General features: G+C 42.5%; 1 protein-coding gene across 1 annotated transcript in view; it reads right to left on the reverse strand.

The window, feature by feature from the left end:
- Window positions 1–1562: 1562 nt before the first annotated feature.
- LOC309842480 (uncharacterized protein) overlaps window positions 1563–27225 on the reverse strand; it is a gene marked incomplete at its 5' end in the record, with an annotated part of 47623 nt that continues 21960 nt past the window's right edge. The window contains 3 exons of the mRNA XM_082686695.1: window positions 1563–1999; window positions 23544–23610; window positions 24072–24922. Of these exons, the coding sequence (XP_082542821.1) occupies window positions 1960–1999; window positions 23544–23610; window positions 24072–24922 (958 nt within the window). The 3' untranslated portion in view covers window positions 1563–1959. The remainder of the gene's footprint in view (window positions 2000–23543; window positions 23611–24071; window positions 24923–27225) is intronic.

A 27225-nucleotide genomic window follows, 5' to 3' on the forward strand; every position in this document is an offset into this window, starting at 1 on the left:
CACTTCTAGGTTATATGATAATTGTGCGCTTATCTTAATAAGGAAACAGGTCAATGGCTTTCCAAAGTGCAGTCTCTTACTGTATGCCCACCGGTGATGTATAAAATTTTCGTGGCTCCATAGCTTCACCATACTTGTATTACCAGTCTTTTTGTAATTCTAGCAATTCCAGTGGGTTTGAAATGATCGCTTGTGTTGTCCCAAAGAATAAAGAATGATGAGAATTTTTCATGTGCTTCTTTGCCATGTGAATGAGTATCTTCTATTTTTGAAGTGTCTAGTCAAGTCATTCTCTTTTTTATTAAATCAGTATTTTATCTTCTTATATCACTTTAAGAATGAATTCTATTCTGGATATATGTCTTTTATTGTTGACATGTTTTATAGATAGCAATGAGAATTGCTACAGATAGCAGTGCCGTTTTAATTGCATTTTTGCATTTTGTTTTAATTGCATTAAATTGAGTGCATTTCAAACAACAAAGGTCTTCATTTTGATTATCCTCCTTGTCAATTTCTAAAAGGTTTTGATGTATGTTTTTTGTGTCACATTTAGGAAATCTTTGTTTAATCCAGGATAATAAATATGTTCATTTTCTTCTAGAAAATTCATAACTTCAGTTCTTGCTTTAAGTTCTCGGATTCACTTCATATCTAAAAACTTTTGTATAATCTCTGATTTTTTAGTACATGGATAACCAAGTGTTCCAATAAAATTTATTTTTAAAAAAAGTATTAGTCTCCTTCTAAGGTGGAGAAATTATCACACTTACAGGAAAGAAATCCTTTCCCATTGCCTACTACCATGAAAACAGTAGGCCTTCAACAATGTTGATAATGATAGACTGAAAGTAAGAAAATGAAGTCTGATTAAGTGTAATGGGGAAGCAAAAGGGATGTATATAAATTTTTGCCTAGAAGGAATAATATATGACGTAGAGTAAAAGTTCAGTAGATATTTGCTAAAGTATAATTCAGAAAAAGAAAAAAGATGAAAACAATGGAATCACATAGGATGTCCAGTAAATGTCCAGTTGAAAACCTTCTGGACTAATATTATTGAAGGAACACTGTCCAGAAGGTTGATGTTTCCATCATTCATTTTATGAGAGGATCTGTACTGCCCTAAAATTATTGCTTGAGACACACCTTGATGTTGATTTGGAGAACTTCCTTGGCTCATTCCTGTTAAGACACGAGGTTCATCTTCCTTAAAGACTTCAACTCTCTTAAGATGTCCACTCTGCCCTTAGCCCAACTGTCCCATAGCTGAGCAGTAAAGGTGGTTTAGGAGTACTCCAGATCTAAGTTTGAGTTTCAGCTCAGCTTTGCCACTTAGCAGCTATAGATCCCAGGCAAGCTCCTAAATTAATCCTCAGTTTCCTCATATATAAAATGGTAATAAGTAGTATCATTCAATGATTATGAAGATCAAGTAAAAAGGGATATGCACACTCACTGTTTCAACTACATATGATGCATGGATTGCCCTCACTTTTCTAGTCACTAACTGGGGAGCATATATTATTAGTTTAGGTGCTTCAAAAGCAAGTACGACAGGATTAGATAAGCAAGAGATTTATTGGGAAAATATCTGTAAAAGGAGAGAAAGCAAGAGAAGGAGAGGGAAGCCACCCAACCATGTTGCAGCTCCAATATCTGTGGAAGGAAAGTAGAGAAATGGGAGGAAGGGATAGATAGAGGCTATTTCCAAGAAAAATGTCAGGGAAGCCCCTTGGGAGTCCTCAGGCCAAGTGGTTGCCGCTCACATAGTATGCTTGCCATGCTCAGTCGTGGGCATGGGAAGCCCAGTTCCCACACAAACATGGTAATGGATTACACAGAAGAGCTGGAACTCTCCGTCAGCCATGCTCCCTGCAGGAGGACATCTGAGCCGTACAGTTTCATGGTGGCTACATTCTACCCATCACACTGCTCAGGTCTGCTTCTGTAGTAGATTCAGGGAGTAGGACCTCCACAGGTCTGTGGACCCGTCTTTCTGCAGGCAAATATAGAAAAGGTGGTTAATGATGCAAACAATGGCCAGGTCACTACTGTTGGTCTCAGAGCCACAGCTGGTTCACGTCCTCTCCTTTTTCTGTCCCTTCTTTTTGTTTGTTCATTTGTTTTCTCTTCTGTCCGTTCTAAATTCCTCTCATGCCTAGCTATTAGTCTGGCAGGTCCTGGTGGCTTACCTGGTGAAGTGACCCAAGTCTTCCTTCTGGAGGGATCTGAGCCTTTTGCAGTCACACCCTTCCCAGGCCAGGAGCGCTGAACACTTCCAGTCATAGTTCCGATGGGGCAAGTGAGTGCCTGAAGAGGCCCCAATGGTTCTCCTGGGTTCCACCCATGTTCCTCCCTAGCTGCATGTATAAAAGGAACTCTACCTCCTGCTGTTGAAGAGGGATTTTCCCTGCCATAAATGGTTGTCTCTTTTTCCCTTGCTGGTCCCTGGAGACAAGGAATCCAAAGGGCCTTGGTGACAGCTATAATTCATAAACCCAAAAGACTCTTGTTACATCCCCTGGCAAGGGCCCAGGACCTCTAACACTCGAAGAGACCAGAATGTGGACAAAGTTTCCCAGTAAGCCATTAGGAGTGAGGGTAGATGGTGCCACGCCTGCTCTGATTCCTTGGTTCCTGGATCCAGTTACCCTCCTAAGTGTGGACACACAATCATACAGAGGTCTCAGCTTTAAAGCGTATCCTACAGGAAGACAACCCGGTCTCTCAGAGAGTTTCCTCTGATCTGTCATTTCAAGTGTGCCTTTCCAAGGCCTCCAGCATTCTACAAGGTCTGCTGCTCTAGATGGTGTCATATGGGATATATATGGCCAGAGGATCACGTGATCACAGGCCCCCTCTTTCTTAGATTTTATGTAGTACCTTTGTTGTCTGCACACTTGACTCTTGGGACACCATGAGCTGTTAATCCTGTTTATCCTGTTATTCCATAATTCCTACAGGCCGAGCCCCTGTGGCCACCCCTCTATCTCTACTGGTGATTATGGTACCATGGCCTCATGGCTTCTGACAGGTAAGCACTTCCAGCTGGTCTCTGTTCTTTAGAAAGAGCCCCCTCATGCCCGTGGCTATTAAGGAGCCCAGCTCTGAGACCACTCTCCTCCTTTAATCCCAGACCTTCAGAAGTGACTTCTTAGTGACACTGCTACTTCTCTTGGCAGTACATTCTTAACAGTCTTGGTGAATGGTATGTCCTTTGGGCCTCCCATGAAACGTAATTGTCTCATGGGGCTTCTGGTCTGACATGATATTTTAACTCTACATGCCCCTTTCCTCAACTTCTTAATCCTTCCTCTGCCTTCTGCCGGGGCAACTCAGGCAACTCCACTTCACCCAGGTTTGGCCATCCCTTTTTCCAGGCGTCTAAGCAGCCATCCCATGTATTCCGAAGTGAGTTTGCCTCATCCTCTCAGGTCCTTGTTAGGATGTTAAATGCTGTGTCCTGAAAAAGAGCTCTTAGGTCTGAGCTCCAGATAATTATAATTCTCTCTGGCAAGGTTACTTATCATTTGTATAACTGATTATATTTCCCCTGTTGATTGTTAGGAAGCTCAGAATCCAATTTTAGTCGTACTTTTTTTTTTTTTTTTTTAATGATTTAGTTATTTATTTGAGAGAGAGCACATGGAGCAGGGGGAGGGGCAGAGGGGGAGACAGAGAATCTCAAGCAGACTCTGAGCTCAGCGTGGAGCTAGATGGAAGCTCATCTCATGACCCTGAGAACATGACCTGAGCCGAAACCAAGAGTCAGACGACTGAGCCACCCAGGTGCCCCCAGTCATACATGTTTTATATACAGGAATTATATATCTTACGTACTATCTTTGGAACAGCTTCAACTTTCTGCTCACTTCATACTGACTCTTTCTATGGCATTTATTCAACACACTATCTGCCCAGTACTGTGCTAAGTGCATATATATTATCTTGTTCAGTCTTGGCCTTCCTTACTGTGGGATCTTGGGCAAGATACCAAATTTCTATACGATTGTATTTTTTCACCTGTGAGGAAAATCCTAACATCCACTTGATAGGGTTATCATGAGGATGAATAATCATGAGGATGAATAATCTAATAACTAATATCATTAGTTATTAGAAGACACTCAAGTTTTTTTATTAAAAAAGTCCAAATATCTGATATAATTATAAGACATCAATGTAGTAATTTCTGAAAAGATGAACATCCATTTATCATAAAAGCACTCAATATACCGAGTATTACTAATCTTATTTATTATGGCTTAATCTAACAGAAGGCTTTTGTGGTCATGTAATTAATAGCACTGTATAACAGAATCAATAAAACTATTATAATGAATGTTCATACAGAAGTGTTCATTTATGGGATATATATATATATAAAATATTATATATACATAGGATAAATGAGATGATGGCCCCACTGGAAGGCAGTGAACCCAAGGATTCTTTACTTCAAAATCTGTCCCATTTTATAGGAATATCAGATTGCTTTGGACTGACTTACTAGCTCTAATAATGGGCTTATTCTACCCCAGGGACTTAGTATACTGCATTAATAATGAAAACACATTTTGACAGCCAACCTTAGAGTCTGGAAAGGCCACTGGATCATAAAGCATGGGACCTAACTGCCCAGTGAGCTCTGTGACCAACCAAGGAAGCACAAGGCTGTCTGTTTAACCTCTCTGAGCTCATACTTCTCTTCAGTTAGAGCACATGATTTTATGACATCTGTCAGCATCAAAATTCTGTGCATCTTCATTTTTTAAGCTCACAGTATCCTTTTAAAAGTGACTGGCCAATAAATCATATTTGCATTTGGAGTGGAAAACCTAAATTACATGCTTAAGAGCAATAGAAAAATCAATTATAGTTTAACGAGAATTAAATTTCATTTCTCCCCAAGTTCTAATTTTCTGTTTTTTTGGCAACAGAGTAATATCTAGGACTCATAGATTCTCAGAGGTCAATTCAACTCAGTTCAACAACATTTATTCAGTACCAGTGTATGCCAAGTACATACGAAACTCTTAAGTTTCTGGGACTATGATGCAAGATACCCATGATCAGTAACAATCAGTAACTATGTGTGTAGGATACACACTCAGCCCGTAGCAAGGGTTGTCCTGAGACTGTGGTATAGAGAAGAAAAGGCAAAACATCCCTCTGAAAAATAAACAATCAAGTTTCAAATGGTTGACACAGAAGGGAAATGGCATAAGATTTCAGAGACAGGAAATGTCCCTGAAAATCCATGTAGACTTCTTGGAGGGTGAGATGTGACTTGAACCTTGAAGGATACCAAAAAACAAAGAGGTGGAAAGTGGTAAGCCTACTTAGATGGTATTTATATCCTTCCCAGAATTTTTAGGATTAGGCTTATTTTTAGAGGTGAAATACATGTGTGTGTTGACTTTACTCAATTTTAGGTATCACGACAGCAGAAACCACACATAATATTTATAGACTTCAGCACGACAGATGTTTACGTTGTGCCTACTGTATGTCAAGTACAGTACTGGGTAAGCTTTGGAGGGGAGGGAAAGGTAAAGAAGGAAAGAGAAAGAAATCAGAGATATAACTGGGAAATCAGCTGAGGCCCCTTTGCCTCTCAAAGATCTGGGTAAACTTGGTTTGAACCCCCAACCCTTAATCTGGCATGTGGAAGTCTACAGCCCTTTCCAGAGCTGGATGACATCCAAAAGGACACTTTCACTTCCTCACACCTAATCTGTTCTGCACAATGTGGAAATGAAACTCCGTCCCTTCCCGGTTTTCCCATCAAGACACTCACACAAATGTGCCTTGCTTCGATTGTCATTGCTGGAGACGCGGGGAATGGCAGGGAGAAATCACAGCTGCTCTCTCCCTTTTCCCTCTGCCCTCCCTCCTCTCTTTGCCTCACTCTCTCCATCCCAGACCACCCCCAAGAATTGCACATTCTCCCTGTAGTACCCACAGCAGGTGCCCCCGCCAGCCCTAGCATCCAGGTCCTCAGGTTCCAACATTCTGCCTCAAGCTCTCCAACAGATTCTATTATCCCCAATTTTCCACACATAGATGCGTCTAGCCCCAGGAGGAATTTTGGCACCAACTATTAAGAGATGGTGATATTCTCCCCACCTTGTTACAAAGAGAAAGATATGGGTGACTCTTAGAGAGTTTGACTCCCAAAGTTGCAATGGGATTACAGAAGCAAGAGAGAGGGCAGGAGGGGGTTATGGCGGGTTCCTTGACCTCTTCCAACTGGTCTCTCTCCCCCACACATTCATACAGCAGGTCCTATGTGCATCACTTTTGGGGAACCTGTTTCTGCTGCCTTCTATTGCTATCTCTCCTTCCATCTGTCCCTGTGTCATGTTTCTGACCAGAAATTTTGTGGCTCCAAGATAGCAGCATTTCTGTTTTCACCCCAAAACTCTCATGAGTCATGGGCCTCCCTGATGGGTCTGGGAGGTCCTGCTTGCGGGAGCTGTATAATTTGCCTAGTTTCACAATACCTTCCCCAGATTTTCTCCCAAAATATCATATAGCAGGAATTTGTTTCAATTAAAATAAATTAACAGGGGCACCTGGGTAGCTCAGTGGGTTGAGCCTCTGCCTTAGACTCAGGTCGTGATCTCGGGGTCCTAGGATCAAACTCCGAGTTGGGCTCTCTGCTCTCAGCGGGGAGCCTGCTTCCCCCTCTCTCTCTGCCTGCCCCTCAGCCAACTTGTGATCTCTCTCTGTCAAATAAATAAATAATATCTTAAAAAATAAATTAATTAATTAACATTATCTCTAAGGATGCATTGAATATGTAACCAATTAGCTTGAGATGGCTGGAGATGTCCATTTGTGTTACACCGAGGAGGAACCGAAAAGGACCAAGGTGTACTAAGGTACCCTAGGCGCCAGCGACCTGCTGCCCTTCTCACAATCATCTCTTCAGGTGAGATGAGGTTATTTGCCAAAGGTCACACACTTCAGAGCAGACACTAGAAGCTTAACGCAAGAATATCTGGGTTCCAAGTTCCTGCTCTTTGCACTACATCACATTGCTAAAATAATAATGCTCCTTTAAGATCATTTGAATTTTCATTTTTAAAAAGAAGAGCAGTTATTTGATGGGATACAAATGAAAGACCTCCCTAATGTTAGAGTCCTGGAGTTATAGAAAGAAAAGTGACTCCTTGACCTTGAACCAGTGGTTTCACCTTTCTGAGCTTCAGGTTACGCATTTGTACACACAGTTTTACAGAGATGACATCAACACTAACTTAAATTACATATATATCTATTTATTATATAGTTAATCTTAATCTAACACTGTCTGGCAAGTAGAACTCCTGCTTCCTTTTGCAGAACATAAAATGGGAGTTGACAGCTCTGACAGTTCATTTAGTTGGGCAGCTGTTTTTAATTGGGCTAACATATTACATTATTTGGAGGGGCATTAGCTGAGTTCTACATGAGCAGATTAATCATTAATTCAACATCACCCAGAAGCAGCCACAGAACTTGGAGGTAAACTGGCATCAGCATCATAGAAAGCCCTCCTCTACAACCACTATGACTGACCCCTACACGAGGTGCTTTCAGATTGTTGCTATCAGCCCAAGTAGGAGGTAAGAGGGTTTGAGGTATTTGCATTATAAAATGTGGGGAAGGGGCACCTGGGTGGCTCAGTGGGTTAAAGCCTCTGCCTTCCGCTCGGTCATGATCCCAGGGTCCTGGGATTGAGCCCCGCATCGGGGCTCTCTGCTCGGCAGGGAGCCTGCTGCCCACCCCCCGCCCGCCTCTCTGCCTACTTGTGATCTCTGTCAAATAAATAAATAAAATCTTAAAAAAAAAAAAAAAAGTGGGGAAGTTTTGGAGGCTTGTTTGGGGAGATGGATCCAGTCTTCCTAGTCCCTCATACACCAAGAGCCTATTGGCTCATGTTTCTAGGAGCACAGTCTTGACTGTGAATTGGAACTAGGTCTTAGAATCAGAACTCTGCCTATTCCTAGATGTGAGACTTTGGGTTTAAAATCTGTTTTCTCATCATAAAATGGGGATGATTACATTTTCTGTCTTCTAAGGTTGTTGTGAAGATAAAGTTACAGAATGAATTTAAAGCATTTAAATTATAGTCTGTGGCATATTGGAAGCCCTAAAAAGAGTTGGTTATTATTTTATTAGCAGGGACCAGGGCCTTGGAGCCCTAAGATGCAAGGCAATAGAAGGGGAAAGGAAAGGCTCCCTGTTGCTGGAAGATCAAGTTCAGTGTCACAGTAAAGCATACAAAGTCTGTCATAGTCTGGCCCCAAACTCATTACCCTTTGGTCACCTGCACATACTCCACATGTTTTTTGCTCTGCAAAAAACCTCCTCAGTGACCCGAGAGAAGCAGGATCCATTCTTTGGTTTCACAGAGTACTTCGCATATACTTTTGTACTTTTCCTTCTCATACCTTATTCCCACTATTCATTTGCCTACCTGTCTCCATTCTATCCAACCACATCCCAGGCTGTGAATTTATGGAGTCCAGGACAATATATCATCTTAGTATTTGCAGCCATTCCATAAATCTTGGGTGGATGAATGATGGGTGGGTGGATGGATAGATGAATGGATGGATAAGCAACATGGGAAAACACAGTGACTTGGTCAAGGGATTAAGACCAGGTACCCGGGATAGAAGGTAAGTCTTTGTTTGCTTGACAGATTTTCTTAAGCCCAAGTGTAGAGGACATGCCATTTGCAGAATCATTTGCCTAATAGGGGTGGTTGGGTAATCTGTATGTGTCTTTCAGGGAAGCATTTCTGGCTGGTAGCTCCTGGCAGGGCCAGTATCAAGCAGAACATGTTAGCAACCAGGGAGCCAAGGCCTCTAAGTCCTCCTGCTGTCTTCAAGGTCAATATGTTAAGCAGGTAGGAGCAACAGGCCCTTCCAGGTGTGGTCAGTTGCCAGTGGGGCAAACAGACTCATTGGCAAGGCCCATTGTCCCTGTGATTATGTTCACTGTAAACAATGATGCAAGATCTAAAGATAGAAAGTGGGTATGAGATGCGATTCCCACAGAGGATAGACCATCTGAGGATAACATTTCAAAGTACCTGGAATATAAAACATTTCAGAACATAAGGCAATACAAAGGGAGGTTATATATCTTGACTTTTCAGGAATCATCCTATTTTCATTTTATTTTTTTCTCGTTAAAGGCAAATGAAAATGATACTTATTGATTAATCACTAATTATGTACTTTACACTTTTTTTTTAAAGAAGTGATGCGCTCAAGTCAACTCCCACTGGCAAATGAGAACAGACCGTGTGCATGTCTCCTCAACTCCAGATTAGATGATTTCACACTGGAGCCTTAAATGAAAGACCTGGATGAGCACCACATGTGCCAGCTGCTCTTTGCTGACTGGACCAAAGCTGCAGCCAAAGCTAGAGGAACTAAGGAATGAATATTGCACTTGCTTCAAGCTCTGGTACATGGAGGAAAGAACCTCTGCAGCCTCAGACTACAGCTAGTGCTTCATGAATAAGAGATGATCTGGGTCCAGCTACCACTCCGGAAGTGCTGCTCTTGCCCATGAGCCAGTATGTCTGCCTGTCCAACCTGGAACCCATGGCCACTCCAGTGAGTACTGCTTCACCTTCTGTTGGCCAGGCTCTGGCAACATGCAGAGCCCAGACATCATTGCGCCCTGTCTGCATTCAGTACCCCCTGCAATTATTGTTTAACACTGTGGCCAAGTTGAACCTGGCTTCCTCGTGCCCTGGTTGCCCAGCAGGGTGGAACTGACGGGTCCCTCTTGGGAGCAGAGTTCTGTTTCAGGTGGGCCACAGCTGGCCAGGGCAAGTTCCTACCGGGCTCTCATTCATCCCTGTCCCTGCTTCATGACTCCTTATCCCTCCTTCTGTCCTTTTCCTTCTCCTCTGCCATATACACACACTACAGGGCTAAGGCTGCCAGCACCTTGCTCAACCCACCTCTCCCTGCAGTGGACCACAGTCTGGAAATAAGCATAAATGTATAGGCATCCCAGGGGCCAAGAGCTACCCCAGCCACAGCCCTGGGCCTTTGCCTGCCACTGTCACTGTCTCTCAGAGCTAGGCTTCTGCAGCACCCAAAACTACATGAGGCCCATAACAACAAAAATTCCAGGGTGTGGGGTTGTGATTAGAGGGAGGGATGCTGGGGTGAAAGGCTGCCTCCTATTCTAGGGCCCCGGCAGTCCCCAGTGAGCCAGGAGTTTGGCTCTCTGAAGTGGGAAGAGGGTGCTGGCTCAGGGCTCTGAGGGCTGGCATGTAGGCCATCTTGAAACCACAGCATTTTCCTCTAACACACCCAAACATTCAGGCAGCTTGGGAGTTCCAAGCTGTCAGCTTGGCAGAGTCTTATTTACCACAAAAAGGGAATTTAGACAGGGGAGGGGGAAACTGGGCTCCCATTTGGGGCCACCAACCCTAATGGCAGAGTTCTACCCCCTCCTCTTGCCTTGGCCCCCAGTGTGGGGGAGATTTTGGACACTACCTCTTGTCTGAGAGACATTCTTTGTGGTTTCCCCATTGCCTTTAGATAATAACTGTTAGCTATCAGCTTTTTAGAAGACTTTTTTATAAGCAGAAAAAAAAGTTGAAGTAAAATTTTGCTAATGTTTTTAAAAAGTGAAAAGACAACCCACAAAACGGGACAGAATATTTGCAAGTCATGTATCTGATAAGGATTTAATATCCAAAATATGTAAGAATTCCTACAGCTTAACCTAAAAAACTCAATTAAAAAATAAACAAAGTACTTGAATAGACATTTATCCAAAGAAGATATACAAATGGCCAGTAAGTGCATTAAAAATGCTCTGTATCATTAGTCATTTGGAAATACAACTTAAAACCGCAGTGAGATACCACGTCGTATCTACAAGGATGGCTATAAAAATGAAAATGGAAATAATAAGTGTTGGCAAAGGATATGGAGAGATTGGAACCCTCATCTCCTGATGGTGGGAATGTAAATTGGTGCTGTCCCTGTGGAAAAAAGTTTGGCAGTTCCTCCAGAAGTTAAACATAGAATTGCCCTATGACTGAGCAATTCCACTCCTGGTATACACCCAAAAGAATTGAAAAAAGGACTCAAATAGGCACTTGTAAGCCAGTGTTCATTGCAGCTTTATTCACAATAGCCAGAAGGTAGAAACAATCCAAGTGTCCATCAACAAACAAATGGATAAACAAAATGTGGTAGATACATATAATTAAGGTACTCAGCCATAAAAAGGAATGAAGTTCTGTCTGATACATGCTATCACATGGATGAATCTGGAAAGTCAGACACAAAGGGGCAGATATTGTATGAAATATAAGAATATAGGAAATATCAAGAATAGACAAATTCATAGAGACAAAAGTGCATTTAGTGTTTATCAGGGGCTGAAGGAAGAGGGAATAGGAAATTTTGGCTTGATGGGCACAGAGTTTCTGTTTGTGGTGATGGAAAATATTTAGAAATAGATCATGGTGGTGGTTACACCACATTTTCAATAATTAATGCCACTGAGTTGTACACTTTAAAAATGGCTAAAATGGCACTTTTTATGTTATATATATTTCACTACAATTAAAAAAAAACTAATTAGACTGTTCTTGTCAACCGTCCACTGAATTTTCCAACATCTTTTCTGCCTCTTTTGAGCCCAGTGACCTAATGTTGCCTACTTCTCTCCCAATTGTTTTTTCCTCCGTGTTGTACATTTGGCAACACCTGTGGAGAAGTGTGCACCAACCAGCCCTTCGTGCCAGCCAACCCCCACCGCCCTGACAGAAAGTGCTGATCTAGAACACTGGGTATCAGGGAAAGAACTTTAAAAGTACAAAAATATGTTGGTAGTGTAAATATGTATGGATAAAAAGTACACTGAATAAAAGTTCTAGAAAGCACAGTAAACCACACTGGATAGCTCTAGAAACTTATGCAGAGAGATGAGCTTTTTTCCTGGATCACCTCCCTGGGTGATTTGGAGAACAAAGCTAAGGCATCTCAATCTTCTGGGGTAGATTGTCCCTCCAAATATTAGGCCACAACGACTGGATCTCTTTAAAAGATTTAGACCAGCCCTTATTGTGCTAATCCTTTAATGTCCTCTGTATTTACACTCTGTTATTTTGTTTTTGCTAGGTTTGGCAAAATGTCTGCTTGACTACCTGGTCTTTTCACGGTTATCTTGAAGCTCCAGGGTGTTTTTCCATGGGCCAGAACTTTGCTTTATAAAGTAAGAGCTTTCAGCGTAATAGATCCCCGGTCTCTGTTCTATCTCCCAGGTCTGCCAACAAGTCAAGGGAGAGGGAACTCCAATTGCTTTTTTTTGCTTTAGAGGCCTAGATGTATTTTTTACGTACATTTGTAAAAAGTCTGGTTTTTAAATCTTAGGGTAAAATTGTATACAATGGTGGTTAAGAGTTGAGGCACTGGTGTCCTCAGATGTTCAACTCTGGCTCTGCCCCTACTGTGTGCGCCTTGAAAAAGTCTGCCCTGGGGCGCCTGGGTGGCTCAGTGGGTTAAGCCGCTGCCTTCGGCTCGGGTCATGATCTCAGGGTCCTGGGATCGAGTCCCGCATCGGGCTCTCTGCTCAGCAGGGAGCCTGCTTCCTCCTCTCTCTCTCTCTGCCTGCCTCTCTGCCTACTTGTGATCTCTCTCTGTCAAATAAATAAATAAAATCTTAAAAAAAAAAAAAAAGTCTTCCCTGTACAGTGGAGGGTAATAACACCTAGCTCAGACAATTATGGTGAGGTCTAAATGAGGGAAAGTACGCTCGAGAGGTACCTCATACAGTTGTCAACACAGACTTGGTACTCAAAGTGAACTCCTTAGTTACATAATTTGTTGTAGAACATCCATGAAAGTCCACAGGCGTCCTTCATGAAATTTTCCCCAATGAACAGCCCACAATCTCTCCTTTCTCTACATTCTGAAAACACTTAATGAAAATAAAATTGATGCTGTAGCCTTTTCCTCAAACTTTGGCCTAAATCAGGCACCTGGGTGGCTTGGTTGGTTAAGCGCCTGCCCCCGACTCAGGTCATGAGCCCAGGGTCTTGGGATGGAGCCCCAGATTGGGCTTTCTGCTCAACCAGGAGTCTGCTTCTCCCTCTACCCCTCCTTCTGATCTCTTTCTCATCCTCTCTCCTCTCACTCACTCTCTCAAATAAATCTTTTGAAATAATAAACTTTTAGTCCTCTGAGAGGAGGTAGCAATGCTGTGCACTCTTACCACCCTTAGAACCTGATGAGATGGGCTCTGAAGAAATACTTGTGAAATTGAAGGACTGAGAAGCAGTTGGGGTCTCTACAAAAAGCACTGGACTTGCTGCCGTAAGATTTAGGTGCTTGTCCTGGTTTTCCTATGTGCAAGCTTTCTGACACTGGGTGAGAAACTTGAAGGCAACTCTGATCATTGGCCTCTGTTGGGTGTAACAGGAGGCCCAACTGCCTTCAATGGACAGTCTGCACCCCCCTCCCACCAAATTCATATGTTGAAAACTAAACCCCCAACAGGAAGGTATCAGAAGAGGAGACTTTGGGGAGGTGATCAGGTCACAAGGGTGGACCACTGTTTCTACCACGTGAACACACAACAAGAGGCTGGCCTTTTGCTACCCAGAAGAGGGTTCCCATTAGAACCTGAGCAGGTTGGCACCTCAATCTCAGCCTCTCAGCCTCTAGAACTGTGAGAGATAAATTTCTACTGTTGACAAGCCACCCAAGCAATACCTACAAAGTCTGAGACCAACCTACTCCCAGGACAGAATTGCTATGAGATTCAAACATGACCCCATATATGTGAATGTGCTCGCTGATTCCCACGGTGCTGCAAACGTTACCCTATCCGGATTCCTGCACTGTTCTTTTAAATCTACAGGTCTCCTACTGCTGTCTATTCTAGACTGCTGATAAATCCGCTTTGGTTCTGGAGTTAGAAAGGGGTAGAAGAGGAGATAAAAGAACTTGTGGGGTGTCAATCACTTATAATGAAGCTATTCTCAACCAATTAACAAGTTACACCTAAAATTAAAGCCCATTTGCATTCTACTGCAAGGATTGGGAGATTGATAGATTTTTAATGGTAAGCTCTTTAAATACATAAAGGCTTATGCTCTAAACTCCCATTAGCAATAATGCAAGCTATGCCTGTTAGGCCCTGGGAGAGATGAGAGTTGAATGTGATCCATAATCTATCTTACTTAATGTCATCAGTTTTCCTACAGCCCCTTCAAACAATCAGACGCCAGTGAAATGCCCTAAGTGGAACTAATAGCATTGATTTAGGAGAATACAGATGGTCTACTTCAATGACGCTTTTCAACGTGAGATACATGTTTAAGATCCTTTAAAATCTTGATGTACCTGTGCACATTTATTTTTTGTTCATTAAAGGAGAAAGGCAGGGACTCCTGGGTGGCTTAGTCAGTTAAGCGTCTGCCTTCGGCTCAAGTTGTGATCCCAGGGTCCTGGGATCAAGTCCTCTGTTGGACTGACTCCTTGCTCAGCAGGGAGCCTGCTTCTTTCTCTGCCTCTGCCTGCCACTCTGACTGCTTGTGCTCTCCCTCTCTCTCTCACAAATAAATAAATAAAATCTTAAAAAAAAAAAGTTTAAAGGAGAAAGACAATCCTTTAATGATGAGAAAGTAATAAAAAAGGCTAATATATATAAATATATCAGTTTAAATATTTCCCCTAACACTTGGATTCCCCCCCCTTTTTTATTATGTAAATACTGATTATATTTCTTGAGCCTTTTATAAATGAGAAAACCTTCTGCCTTGCTTTTGGTTTATAAGAAATGAACAAACCAAAAGGAAAGGGACATTAAGCTCTTTTGTTTCCTTCAAAATAATCACTGAAGCCACCCTTTGGATAGTCTTGCAACTATGCCTGGTTGGAATTTTCCCAAGTACAGAAGCACAAATACTATTTCTCCCTTAGTCTTATACTACGTTCATTCAGTTATCAACTCCTGTCACAACTTCCTCTAAATATCAGATATATGCCCATTTCCATCCAGTGCCATCACACCCACCCTGCCTGCAGGTCATTTATTTGTTTTGAGAGAGAGAGAGAGAGAGAGAGAAGAGTGAGACTGAGCCAGGGGAGAGGCAGAAGGAGAAGGAGAGAGAAAATCTCAGCCAGTGTCCCTGCTGAGTGCAGAGCCTAACACAAGCTCAATCTCACAACCCTCAGATCATGACCTTGGGATCACGATCTAAGCCAAAATCAAGAGTTGGACCCTTAATCAATGGAGCTACCCAGGCACCTCAATCTACAGCTCCTTTGAAGCAGACCCAGACTGAGCTAGTAAATTCGTGTGTGCTCCTCTTTCTTTAAATCTCTCGATACTTCAGTCCATCTCACATTCTATTATAGCACAGAATGTAAAAACTCTGTGAGGGCAAGGACTATGCCCTACATTTCCTTATATTGTAGGTACCAGTGGCCATATTTCCTGAACAAAAAAATCTAGACACATGTACATTTATAAAGAAAAATAAAAAGAAATCAGAAATTGGGCATTTTTTCTCCAAATCTGAGGATATTGTGATCTAACTGATGCATTCTAGCAAAATGTATTCTACATTGTATACATAAACACACATTGGCTGATTGATGGGCTGACTGCTTAGCCTGTTTAGAACAACAGAGATTATAAACTGATAGCCTGAAGCCCATATATGGCCCTTGGTGATTGTGTGTGTGTGTGTGTGTGTGTGTGTGTGTGACACTCGAAAAACAAATAAGTTTCAGTTGTTTGCCAAAATTTAAAGATTGCTGATTCCACATAAAAATCAAGCTACTCTTGAGAAATCTGAAGATCTAAGAAGACTGGGTCATTAGAAATCAGCTTAGGCTATAAAGTCCACCCAAATGGGGAAATCTAATGAAACTGGAAACCTGAAGGGGGCCATACTTCCAGTGTAATGAGGAACAGGAGAAAAAGCTGCTGCACAGAGACAACAAGGAAAAACTTGCCTGTCTGGACCTTGGCACTTGGAGGAGGAGACACCTACATCTATCAAATTATAAATTACCAAAACCCAAATATTTATGTGTAGTTTTATTTTTACACAATGAAAGGATGTCACTTGGTAGAACTGTATCATTCTTGGTAGGATACAGTTCAAGATGTGTTTGTCTAAAATAGTTTGAAAAACAGAATATTCCAACTGATTAAACACTGATTAATTCTGAGTTATCATGCAACACTCTATACACATTATAAATACCGAATTAGAATTAGAATATGAGATGATGAAAACAAAATTTACATTAACCATAACCTTTTCAAAATCATACCATCTTTTTTTTTTTTTTAAAGATTTTATTTATTTATTTGACAGAGAGAAATCACAAGTAGATGGAGAGGCAGGAAGAGAGAGAGAGAGGGAAGCAGGCTCTCCGCTGAGCAGAGCCCGATGCGGGACTCGATCCCAGGACTCTGAGATCATGACCTGAGCCGAAGGCAGCGGCTCAACCCACTGAGCCACCCAGGCACCCCAAAATCATACCATCTTTTAAACCGTCACTTTTCCTTCATGGGTCAGGAATATCATTCCTACTGCTTTCCTGCACATCATAAGCATCGGTTTGTCAGCAAACAGACATTACATCCTCCCACCAGCTGGCCTGCCCCTCCCTCAGGACCGATGCTGTGGCTTTTTCTACAGCTCCATAAGCAACCTTATATTGTATATAGTCATTTTGTAAGTCTACTCCATCCTTGGACGAAAAGCCTCTATGTAGCACAAAGATTGTAATTGTAACCTACACACTGAGCATTCAATACACATTTATGTATCTCAAACTAATTTCCCCGACATGGGTGAGGGGTAAAACAAATAACTGTAGCAACTCTAATTGTTGTTTCATTTCAAGTAAAGTAAGCAAGAAAAGAAAAACTTAATAGATAACGATCTTTGATGAGAAATTTATGAAATGCTCACTTTGTGGCACACACCATGCTAAGTGCTTTTAAATTAGTTCTCAAAATTCTTAAAACAATCAATGAGCTATATGGTACTTAATGTACAGAGAGAAAACTGACAATTAGGGATTAAATCGTTAATTCAAGTATTTGCTGAGCACCTAACATAGGGCACACTAAACTGTATCAGTGGGGATATAGCAGAAAATCGACTCTCTGCCTTTTGTGGAACTTACGTTCTAATGGAATTTGCTAAGATCACATCCATAATATATCAGCCTTTCAGATTTATATATCACTTTAGGCATATAATAAGCTTCGACAATATGAGTTCATCTCTGAAATGGGCCCATACCCACTACTGATAAAAATCTGAGACAGTGTTGGGGGGGTGCCTCGGTGGCATAGTCAGTTAAGCAGTTAAGCACCTGCTTTCAGCTCAGGTCATGATCCTGGGTGCTGGGAGTGAGCCCCAGGAAGCCCCACATTGGGCTCCCTGCTCAGTGGGGGAATCCAGTTCTCCCTCACCCTCCGCATCTCCCCCTACGTACGCTCGCACACGTGCTCTCTCTCTCTTTCTTCCTCTCTGTCAAATAAATCAATAAAATCTTTAAAAAATTTGTTCTGAAGAGCTGAGGCTCAGACCCTCACAACCTCTTTGAGATAAAAGTAACCCTCAAAGTCACTCTGCCTTTGCTGGCAGCTTTCAACCTTTACTGATCTGATCTCTAAACCACCAAGAAACAGAATATATTCTCAAGAGAAGATTTATAAATAATAAAAGGAGTCGGACAGAAATAAGAAACTATGGGATTAAAGAAATGAAACAGAGTAAAGATCGCTCCAGATATTTTTCTGTCTTGCTTATAAGCCTCAATGAAGAGCAGGGTGAAGCCACAGTAGAACAGAGGTCAAAGCACAGAAGGGACTTTGGCCTCTTGGCCTCTAAGTGGGATGGGGAAGTTTAGGGGAACGGTGAAACCTCCAGGCACCATCACAATTCACAAGGCAAAGCTGGGGCCCCTGGCTGCTGAGCCATTTTGAATTTTATTTACCCCTCTGGAGCCAGGAACATGATGAGCCACCCAGTTCAAAAACACAGAAAGAAAAAAAGGAGTGGTTTCAAGTCTGAAATTTTCGAATTTGCATCAGACACTTCCTGTCAAACACTGAAGCTGCTGGGATTAGACTCTGAGAGCTCCTCTCACTAGGCCTGTGCAATTTAATCATTAATCTTCATGGTTTTCATAACTAATCCCCAGTGATATGAGGGCATCTTCGGGGAAAGTTTCATTCAAATAAAACTGAAGTTGAACTCAAAGTGAACAGAAAAGTGGTTGTAGAAGCTACCTTCTAATTCTGGGTGGGCAAAAAATTGTCTTTTTTTACTCTAATTTAAAGTAACATAGTGGGGCACCTCGGTGGCTCAGTTGGTTAAGCATCTGCCTCCAGCTCAATCTTGGGGTCCTGAGAGCAAGCCCTGAGTGGGCTCCCTGCTCAGCTGGAAGTCTGCTACTTCCTCTCCTTTGCTCCACCCCCACTCGCACCTGCATGCGCCCTCTCTCTAATGAATAAAACCTTTAAAATAAAGACATAAATAAATAAAATAAAATAACACAGAACAACTTTCTCCTCTACGACAGTATTACCTAGGAAATCTGAGGCAAAGTCACCAAACTATTTCTAAATGCAAAGACTTGCAAACAGAGACCAACTGCAGCTTTGTATCCCTTGAAATCTACTCAAACACACCTCGGGAAGGGAGACCAACACAGCATGCACAACATGTACATGCACAATAGTACCAGTCGGACATCAGAAGCCTTTGACTGAGACAAGCAAACATGAACTACAAGTATCAAGGCATGAAGAAAGACTGAGGAAACCAATCTGACTTCCTTTTCTTCTATGGCAGTCCAAATGACTAACTGAAGACACTCCAAGCTTACTATATTTGTGCTTAAGGCAATTTAAAAACCAAGGTCTTCACCAAAAAGCCTATACCTGGCCTTCAAAAAATATTTAATTTTTTTGGATGGGCTACAAGAACTAAATTGTCTACACAAAATCTGTACCATGGGGACCTGTTTTCAGCAGGTAAGCCTATTTACAACTAAGAACCTTTTGCTTTCATAACATTGTCCTGTTTTGTTTGAAGAAAATATTTGTCTTTTGATCATGTATATCCACACACATGGGTTCACAACCCAATTCACCCTACCTTTGTAGTTAAAAAAAAAAAAAAAAAAAAAAAAAAAAGCAGATACAAAAACAACAAGCAGGGATATTCATTTGGTCCTGAGTAAACAGTTACCCCAGACAACTAATCAAAGTAAATACAAATGATCACTCAGTAAATGAACTTCAATCCATGCCTCAAAGAATTTCTAAAGATAAAACCCAAGGAATATGAGCTTAGAGTAAAAATCCACAAAACACACAAGTAAACAAGGCAAAGGAAATAAGAGCTAGCAGCAACAGCTGACGAAAATCAGACTTGCAAAATCCTTAGATATGGAATGGCAAGATACTGAATATAAAATAAAGAAGGTTTAATATTAATTCACCCAACAAATTTTTTTTTATTACCTTCTATTTGCCAGGTAATATTCTAAGCTCTGGGGACAAAGCAGCTAACAAAACAAATATCCCAGCTCTTCCAGCGGTTACATTTTAGAAGAGGGAGACTAGTAAAATATGTAGTATGGCAGGTGGGGGGTGGGAAGCTAGGAGAAAGATACAAAATACTATGGTAGAGGGTATCTCATTGTCCTTAGAGCCACATGAGGATTAGGTTTAGGTATGAAAGATGATCTGGGAATTCTGGACCTCTTGACATAAACAGAGACATAGGCAAAATGGGACTGCAATGCCAGATAGTGGCAGTAAGACCCTTAGAGGGGGTAGAGTCCCTTCTCAATAGCATACAGAGTCCCAGGCTTCCCTCTTCACTCCTGCCAAAGCTTATATAAGAGGTAGGGAAGGAATGATCTTAGCTGAAGCTCCGGTTACACGAGAGATCCCTCTCTTTTCCTGCTGATGAAGGCCTATAGGCCAGGGGACAGATTGGCTTACCTTTGAACCTTTGTTTCAAGAAATGAAAGCCGGCAAATATGAGCAAGAAACAAGAGACTATACAGAATTTTCCCACAGAACTTGTAAGAAGGAAAAAACGATAGAAATTAAAAACTAAAGTGTAAAAGGAGATTGGACACAACTGAAAAAAGAACTAGTGAACTAGAAGTCAAATCCTAAAAAATTATCTAAATGCAGATACAAAATATGAGAGATTACAAGACTTGGATGATAAAATTAGATGATCTAATATACCTGTAATCAAAATTCTCTGAGGAGTTAGCAAAAATGAAGGAAAGGAAACATTCAAAGAGATAATGGCTGAGAATTTTCCACAATCATTGAAAGTTATGATCTACCTGGCCATAGCAGGCATTTAAGTTTTGGACTCCTTATCTATAAGTAAAAGATTTTCATTAAACCAGAAATATGTCTTTCATTGAACATTATACAATTTCTAAGGGGCCTTCATGTACTAAAATCTATGCTACATGTCTTCAGATTTATCAGTCTAGGATTTGTTTTCCTGATAGGAAACTGAAATAATCCCTTGGCATGCACTAGTATCAAGGCCACTACTACAGCACACTCTTCAGTGTGATGGACATGGTAGTTACTACTGCTGAATTTGGTTGATTCTCTGCAGTTTCCACTTCAACATTCTTGTGGGATATTTCCTTTGCAAATTTTCCTATTGTTTGTTTTTCTTCCCCCAAGGAATGATTCTGAGGGTCTACTAAAGACAGTGCTCTTCAGTAGGTTAAGTGGTAAGATCCAATTTCATCAGGAGGCTTAAATAACGATCTCTATTTGCTACATGGATAAGGTCAGAACCTTGTTAGCATGACAAAATAGGCATTTTTTTTTTTTTTGCATTGTCACTATTCTCCTTCCCAAGTCTACTCTCAGTACAAGCACACAAGACAACTCATAATTTTCCCAAATATATGAACACGTACCAGGCTCTTAGGTCACCACGTCTCTATTCAGAGAACACCTTTGATCCTTTCATTGTTCCTCCCTTCCATTTTCAATACTCCTCAGTAACTTCCTCCCACCTAAAAATCCACTGGTTTTAAAAAACTCAATTGGTTTTTCAAGAAATGGGCAGAAGACATGAACAGACATTTCTCCAAAGAAGACATGCAAATAGCCAACAGACATGCAAAAATGCTCAACATCAGGGAAATACAAATCAAAACCACAGTGAGATACCACCTCACATCAGTTAGAATGGCAAAAATTAACAACTCAGGAAATGACAAATGTTGGCGAGGATACAAGGAAAAAGGAACGCTCTCCTACTGTTGGTAGGAATACAAACTATCTGCAGCCACTCTAGAAAACAGTATGGAGGTTCCTTAAGAAGTTAAAAATGAGCTACCCCATGACCCAGCAATTGCACTACTAGGTTTTTATCCAAAGGATAAAAACAGTGATTCAGAGGAACCCATGCACCCCAATGTTTATAGCAGCAATGTTCACAATAGCCAAAGTATGGAAAGAACCTAGATGTCCATTGACAGATGAATAGATAAAGAGGTAGTTTATATATACAATGGGATATTAGTCAGCCATCAAAAAGAAGGAAATCTTGCCATTTGCAACAATGTAAATGGAACTAGAGAGTATTATGCTAAGCAAAATAAGTCAGAGAAAGACAAAGATATGACTTCACATACATGTGGAATTCAAGAAACAAAACATGAATGCACGGAAAGGGAAGAAAAAATAAAATAAGACAAAAACAGAGAGGGAGACAAACCATAAGAGACTCTTAACTACAGAAGCAAACTAAGGGTTGCAGGAGGGGAGGGGCTAAGGGGATGGGGTACGTGGGTGAAGGGCATTGAGGAGGATACTTGATGGAATGAGCACTGGGTGTTATATGCAAATGATGTATTACTAAATTGTACCTCTGAAACTAATAATATATATATTAAATTGAATTTTTAAAAAAATTCAACTGGTTTTTTATGACCCTCCTCAAACTGAGCATATGACTACCCAAAGCTTTCTCTGACATTTATGGCACCTTGTGCTATGAAGTATTCATCTCTGTATCAAGGCGTGTCTGGTATGTGATGGGTGTTCAGTAAATTCTTGGTGAATAAATGGTACAGGAAGTCTGGGAAAGCACTGGAGTGGGGAGGGGATGGTGCGGAGGGAATCAAACTTAAGAGGTTACTGTAGAACAATCTTTATCCCTAGACCCAGAAACACCACATCCAGGAAATTTACCTGTATAAATAATGGAGAATGTGCTCAGATTTAGCTACAAGGTTCACACTTCATTGCTGTTTCAATAGCAAAAACCTGGGCACAATTTTAATTCTTCAGTTGGACTTTAGCTAAATAAATGCACAATGGAATACTACATACCCATTCAAAACATATATGGAAAAAACATATATGGAAAATATTTAGTGGTATGTCATGATATTTCATTCAAGGAAAAAAGGCTGTTCAAGGGGAAAAGCAGTGTATTCGGTCTGTATTTATTCAATGCTCTACATTGAATTGCTAACAATGGTTTCCTGGGTGTGGGATTTCAATTGTTTTACCTTCTTTCTGGTTCTGGCCGGGAGGAAAATATAACTTGTGTACAATGAGTAGTAATTACTTTTGTGATTTAAAAAAGGAGGACCTTGTTTACAAAGGAGAGAGTCCTGTCCTTCTGTGGTCCAACTTCCCTTTGGAGGGAACTCTTCTCAGATGCCATTCATAGTCCCAGAATTCCAGGGTAAAAAGGGCTGTCTGGATATTTTAGCCTCATTTCACAAAACAGAGGCATAGAAGGGGGAAACAGCTCCTCCAGTGCTCCGTGATTTTAAATCCCAAACAGTTCCCAAGATTTGGCAATGTTAGAAAACTTGCATTGGCATGCTTCACTTTTCAAGATAAACTCCTCTCAAAATTCTGTGCTGACGCTGAAATCATTTGCCATGGAAGGACTCTGTACCATCCAGGAGAAAATGTGAAAGCCAACAGCATATTCCTTCCTACCCTAATATACTGAATGTGGACATTGCACAGTCAGAACCCCTCCACACACCCCCAACCCCAGCTCCAGACACACACACACACACACACACACACACACACACACAACTTTATCTTTCACTGGGCTGCAGTTCTTCTAAAAGGGCCCAGTCCCAGCCAGCAAAGAGGCCCAGGCCTGCAGGGCTGGTTCTAGGCCTGAGGTGCTAGGTCCCTTTCTAGCGGGTCGCAGACAGGACAGCTGCGAACCGGGTGACTTGACTTCCTCCTCCTTCCCGGAGGTCCCCGCCCACATCACTGTCGTCAGGTCTCCGAGGAAGTCACGTTCTGGCCTCAGAGCGTTCTGAAGGTTCTGGGAGGAAAAGGAAGGTGAGGTGTCAAGAGCCCTTGCACGCTTCCAAGAGAGAGGGCCCCTAGCTCGCCGTCTGTCACTAATTAGATGAAGGTAGGGGTAAGTGATTTTCCCGTTGAGTGGATTAAATCTTTCATCTGCCAGAGAGGGTACTGACCTAAAATGACTGCGTCCCCTCTCCAGTGTTAGAAGGGTGAGTGAGTTCCCAGATGTCCCTGGGAGCGCTGCAAAAAGAAAAGAGAATTAATATGCCTTGAGGATCGTCGGGATGCTGGCACCATGTAAACACGGTCTTCTTTAACCCTCCACCAGATCCTTCAGGTAAGGTGTCCCGGATCCCAATATACAGGTTGAAAGCAGAGGCAGAAGTTCTGCGAAATGCTTTCCAACCTGGTGCACTCCGTGATACACCCGGATAATAATATTTTCACGGCACCCTGGGGCAAAAGTGAGCACCCACCAGAAGCAAATTACCCCGCTGCCCCGTAAAGAGGGGCTCCTCCTCTCAGTGGACGTGTCCCACGTGTTACCTGTTGGCTGCTTGCTGGATTGAAAGCTGGGAGAGGCTGATCCGAGAGAAGTGGGACAAAGCTATGTCAAGACAAATCTGCATTTGCTTCGCAGCTCTGCCTTCTATTTGACTGCAAGCACGTAACCGGGTAGTTTGGGGAGCCTGTTTCCTCACCTCTAAGTGACGCTAATAATAGAACGCACGTCACTAGGCCTGTGACACGAGTGATGAGCCAGACTGAAGGTTTATCAGCGAGCCCGCGCCCAGAGGGCGTCCCGCCTGGGCTCCCGGGGCTACCCCCCGCGCAGGCCCAGAGCAGGCGCGGCCTGGGGGCAGCGCGGGGGCGGGCGGGGAGGCGCCGGCGGCCGGGGAGGTTCCCGGCTTCCGCGCAGACTTCTTTGCCTACCCGGACGGCTGCGTCACCGTCCGAAAGCGCGAGCCGGCCGGCGGGGGCGGGGGCGCGGCGCCGCTGGAAGCCCGGGGCTTCTAACCGAAAGTAGAGGCCCGGACTTCCCCGCCGCGGTCCCCGCGCCGAATCTGCGCCGCCCCTCCTCCCCACCGCGGCGCCGGGGGCCGCAGGGGAGCCGCCGCCGCCGTTCCCGCTCGCGTCCCCGCCCCCTCGGCCCGCGGTCCCCGGCGGCGTCCGGGGAAGGGCGCGGGGGCGGGCTCTGGCGCTGCGCTGCCCGCACGCGGGGCTCGGCTCGCCGCCTCTGCAGCGAAGCGAGGCTTTCTTGGCCCGGGCTTGGGGCCATCCGGATCCCCGCCGTCCTGGCCGCGCCGTCGCGCCTCGGGGTTCCCGAGGGAGGGAAAAGAGTTGGCACCGCGGCAGCCTCCCCCGCTTCTTTCCACCCCGGCCGCCCGCCCGACGCGCCCCATTGCACAATTCCTGCCGTGGAATTGCCGCGTGACTCGGACGGAGCCCAGAAATGTTTCCCAGGTTGCCTCCGCGGGGAGAGGAGCGGCTGGGTTTCCCACTCTGACCCCAGGCGCCCTTTAAATTGTATTTCTCCGGGTGACTGGGTAGCCTTTACCAGGCAGAGCGCGCCCTTTCCAAAGAAAGAACAGCTCACCAGCCCGCCGGTACGTCTGCTCTAGGTCGATTGCAGCCGACACGTTTATTTTCCCTGTGTATATTTTCAGACAGAAAAAGTGTTTCCGTCTATTTGGGCAAGAATTCAGGAGCTGGTTTTAAAGGAGGACAAGAAGTGAATGCTTCAAGGCGTGGAGACCCAAACAACCGTTCAAATCCCTCCTTCAGTTGTTCATTCAGCCCCTATCTTTGAGCTCTCCAAGAATCGGCGGTGTTAGCACTGGTGGTGCATAGAGGGTACTGAAATTGGAGGGATTTGAATGGCTGTCTGTAGACCAAAGCTTTCATTTTGCAGAGGAGGAAATTTAGAGGTTTAAGTGACTTGCCCAGGGTTACCTAACTAATTAATGTGGAAGGCAGGAATAGAATTTGTCTCTCGTTTCAGCTTGAAATACTTCGTAATTAAGAGATGGGTGTACTCTTCCCTCTGTAGGAAAATAAAATGCCTTCTGCGGTAATCTCTGCAAATCCTTAGTCTGCGCCCTTTTCCTACTCATCTAAAACAAAGAACAAAGCAACAACTTCCAAACACAATACGAGTATATGATAGGGTGAACTTGGCAATGCCAAAGAAAGATGATTGCAAGGCATTTTTTTTAACTTGTCCCCATAAGTTAATCACAAAATAGGCAAATAATAACAATAATAATAATAAAGAAAAAGAAAAAAACAATAGTTCTTCTCCAGAATGGTATGGAAAGTACCATTTGCCACTAGCCTTACTTTTCTAAGTACAATGTTTGGTGTTTTGCACGGGAACTGCTAGACTTATGAGTAACTGTCAGGGTTGCTCTGAGACTGGTCAGATATTTTGCTCAAGCTCAGAATAGATTTGTAGCTTATCTTTCAGAATAGACAAGCTGCAATCTGTGAGAACACAAGGGACTTCAATGACAGCAGATGGCTGGACAGCTTGTTGTCTTTGAAGTTTCAAGGCTGACCAAGTATACCAAATGTCTAATTTAAGGAACACAATTGCCAAACAAGTAGATGTTAAGGTTGAAGGAATCAAAACTGTAAGTGGCAATCATGAGTAAAACTTCATTTTTTGTGGATTGTCAACAATAGTTTCCAGAATGATGATTATGATACAGTTATAACAATAACATCCAAGTACAAATTCTTCTCCAAGAAGATGGAGGAGAGGGGTTCCAGTGATGGAACAACAGATCAGATTATGAAATGTATCATTTTGTAGGTCAGCCAGATACACTCTGAACTGGGGTGATCATTTTTTAACTCTGCTGTCTCTACCCTGTCTCTGCCTCTGCTATCTTGAAGGTGAAATTGCTAGAAAAATTTGAAATTGTAGGCAGCTAAGGTAGAATATGTCGATTTTGGTTTGGCAATCCTATACAGCATTCATGAAATCGAAGCATCACCTCCTATTTTTTTCCCACACTGCAGTTGCCAGTTTGCCATTATACCAGGCTACTGTATCTGAACTTTAGAAACACAAAATGTTGGCCCTATTACTGCACAGCTTTGCTGCTTGAGAAAAGGCATCTGATCAAACAAAAGCCATCTTTTCCAACTGAGATCTTAAGAATAACAACCTATTTGGATGCAAGTGATACTTTTTCATATATTACATATTTCATTCAACACCATTGCATAATTTATGTCGGATTTTTGCAAAGAAAATACCTCAGGACAATTTCAGTTGTTATCAACATTAATCAGTTTAACTCTGAGCTATTTGTCAGTCATGGTGTAGCATTTTGGAATTGGGGGGATCATTAGAAAAAATGTAATTATACTCCTTCATTTTATAGATGAGAAACTGAAGGCTGTTGAAATTAAACAATAGATGGAATTCCTGACACAGTCAAAACCAGAACTGAGGATTCTGATTTGCCATGTGTTTTACAAAATCATCACAGACTTCATTTCATGAGTGTGTGGTTTTGCGTGAGGCATGGTGCTTGGAACTGGGGATAGGAAAAAGTATAAGAAGTTCTTGAAGATTTTATAATCTAATTGGTGATGTAGGCCTATGTTTCTCAAACTTTAAAGTCCACAGGAATCACCTAGCAAGCTTGCTAAAATGCAGCTTCTGTTTTATTGGTTCTGGATTGGACCGGCTTTGTCACTAACAGGCTCCCAGGAGATGTGAATTCTGCTGGTCCACAGGCAAAGTTTGGACATATAAATATAAAGATAATTAACAGTCTAGCAACCTAAGAGAAACAAAAGGAATAATAAAATCTTCTGAGCCTGTTGAAATGGATGTTACAA

This window comes from Mustela nivalis (assembly GCF_964662115.1).
Source record: "Mustela nivalis genome assembly, chromosome: 10".
In the NCBI taxonomy this organism is placed as follows: domain Eukaryota; kingdom Metazoa; phylum Chordata; class Mammalia; order Carnivora; family Mustelidae; genus Mustela; species Mustela nivalis.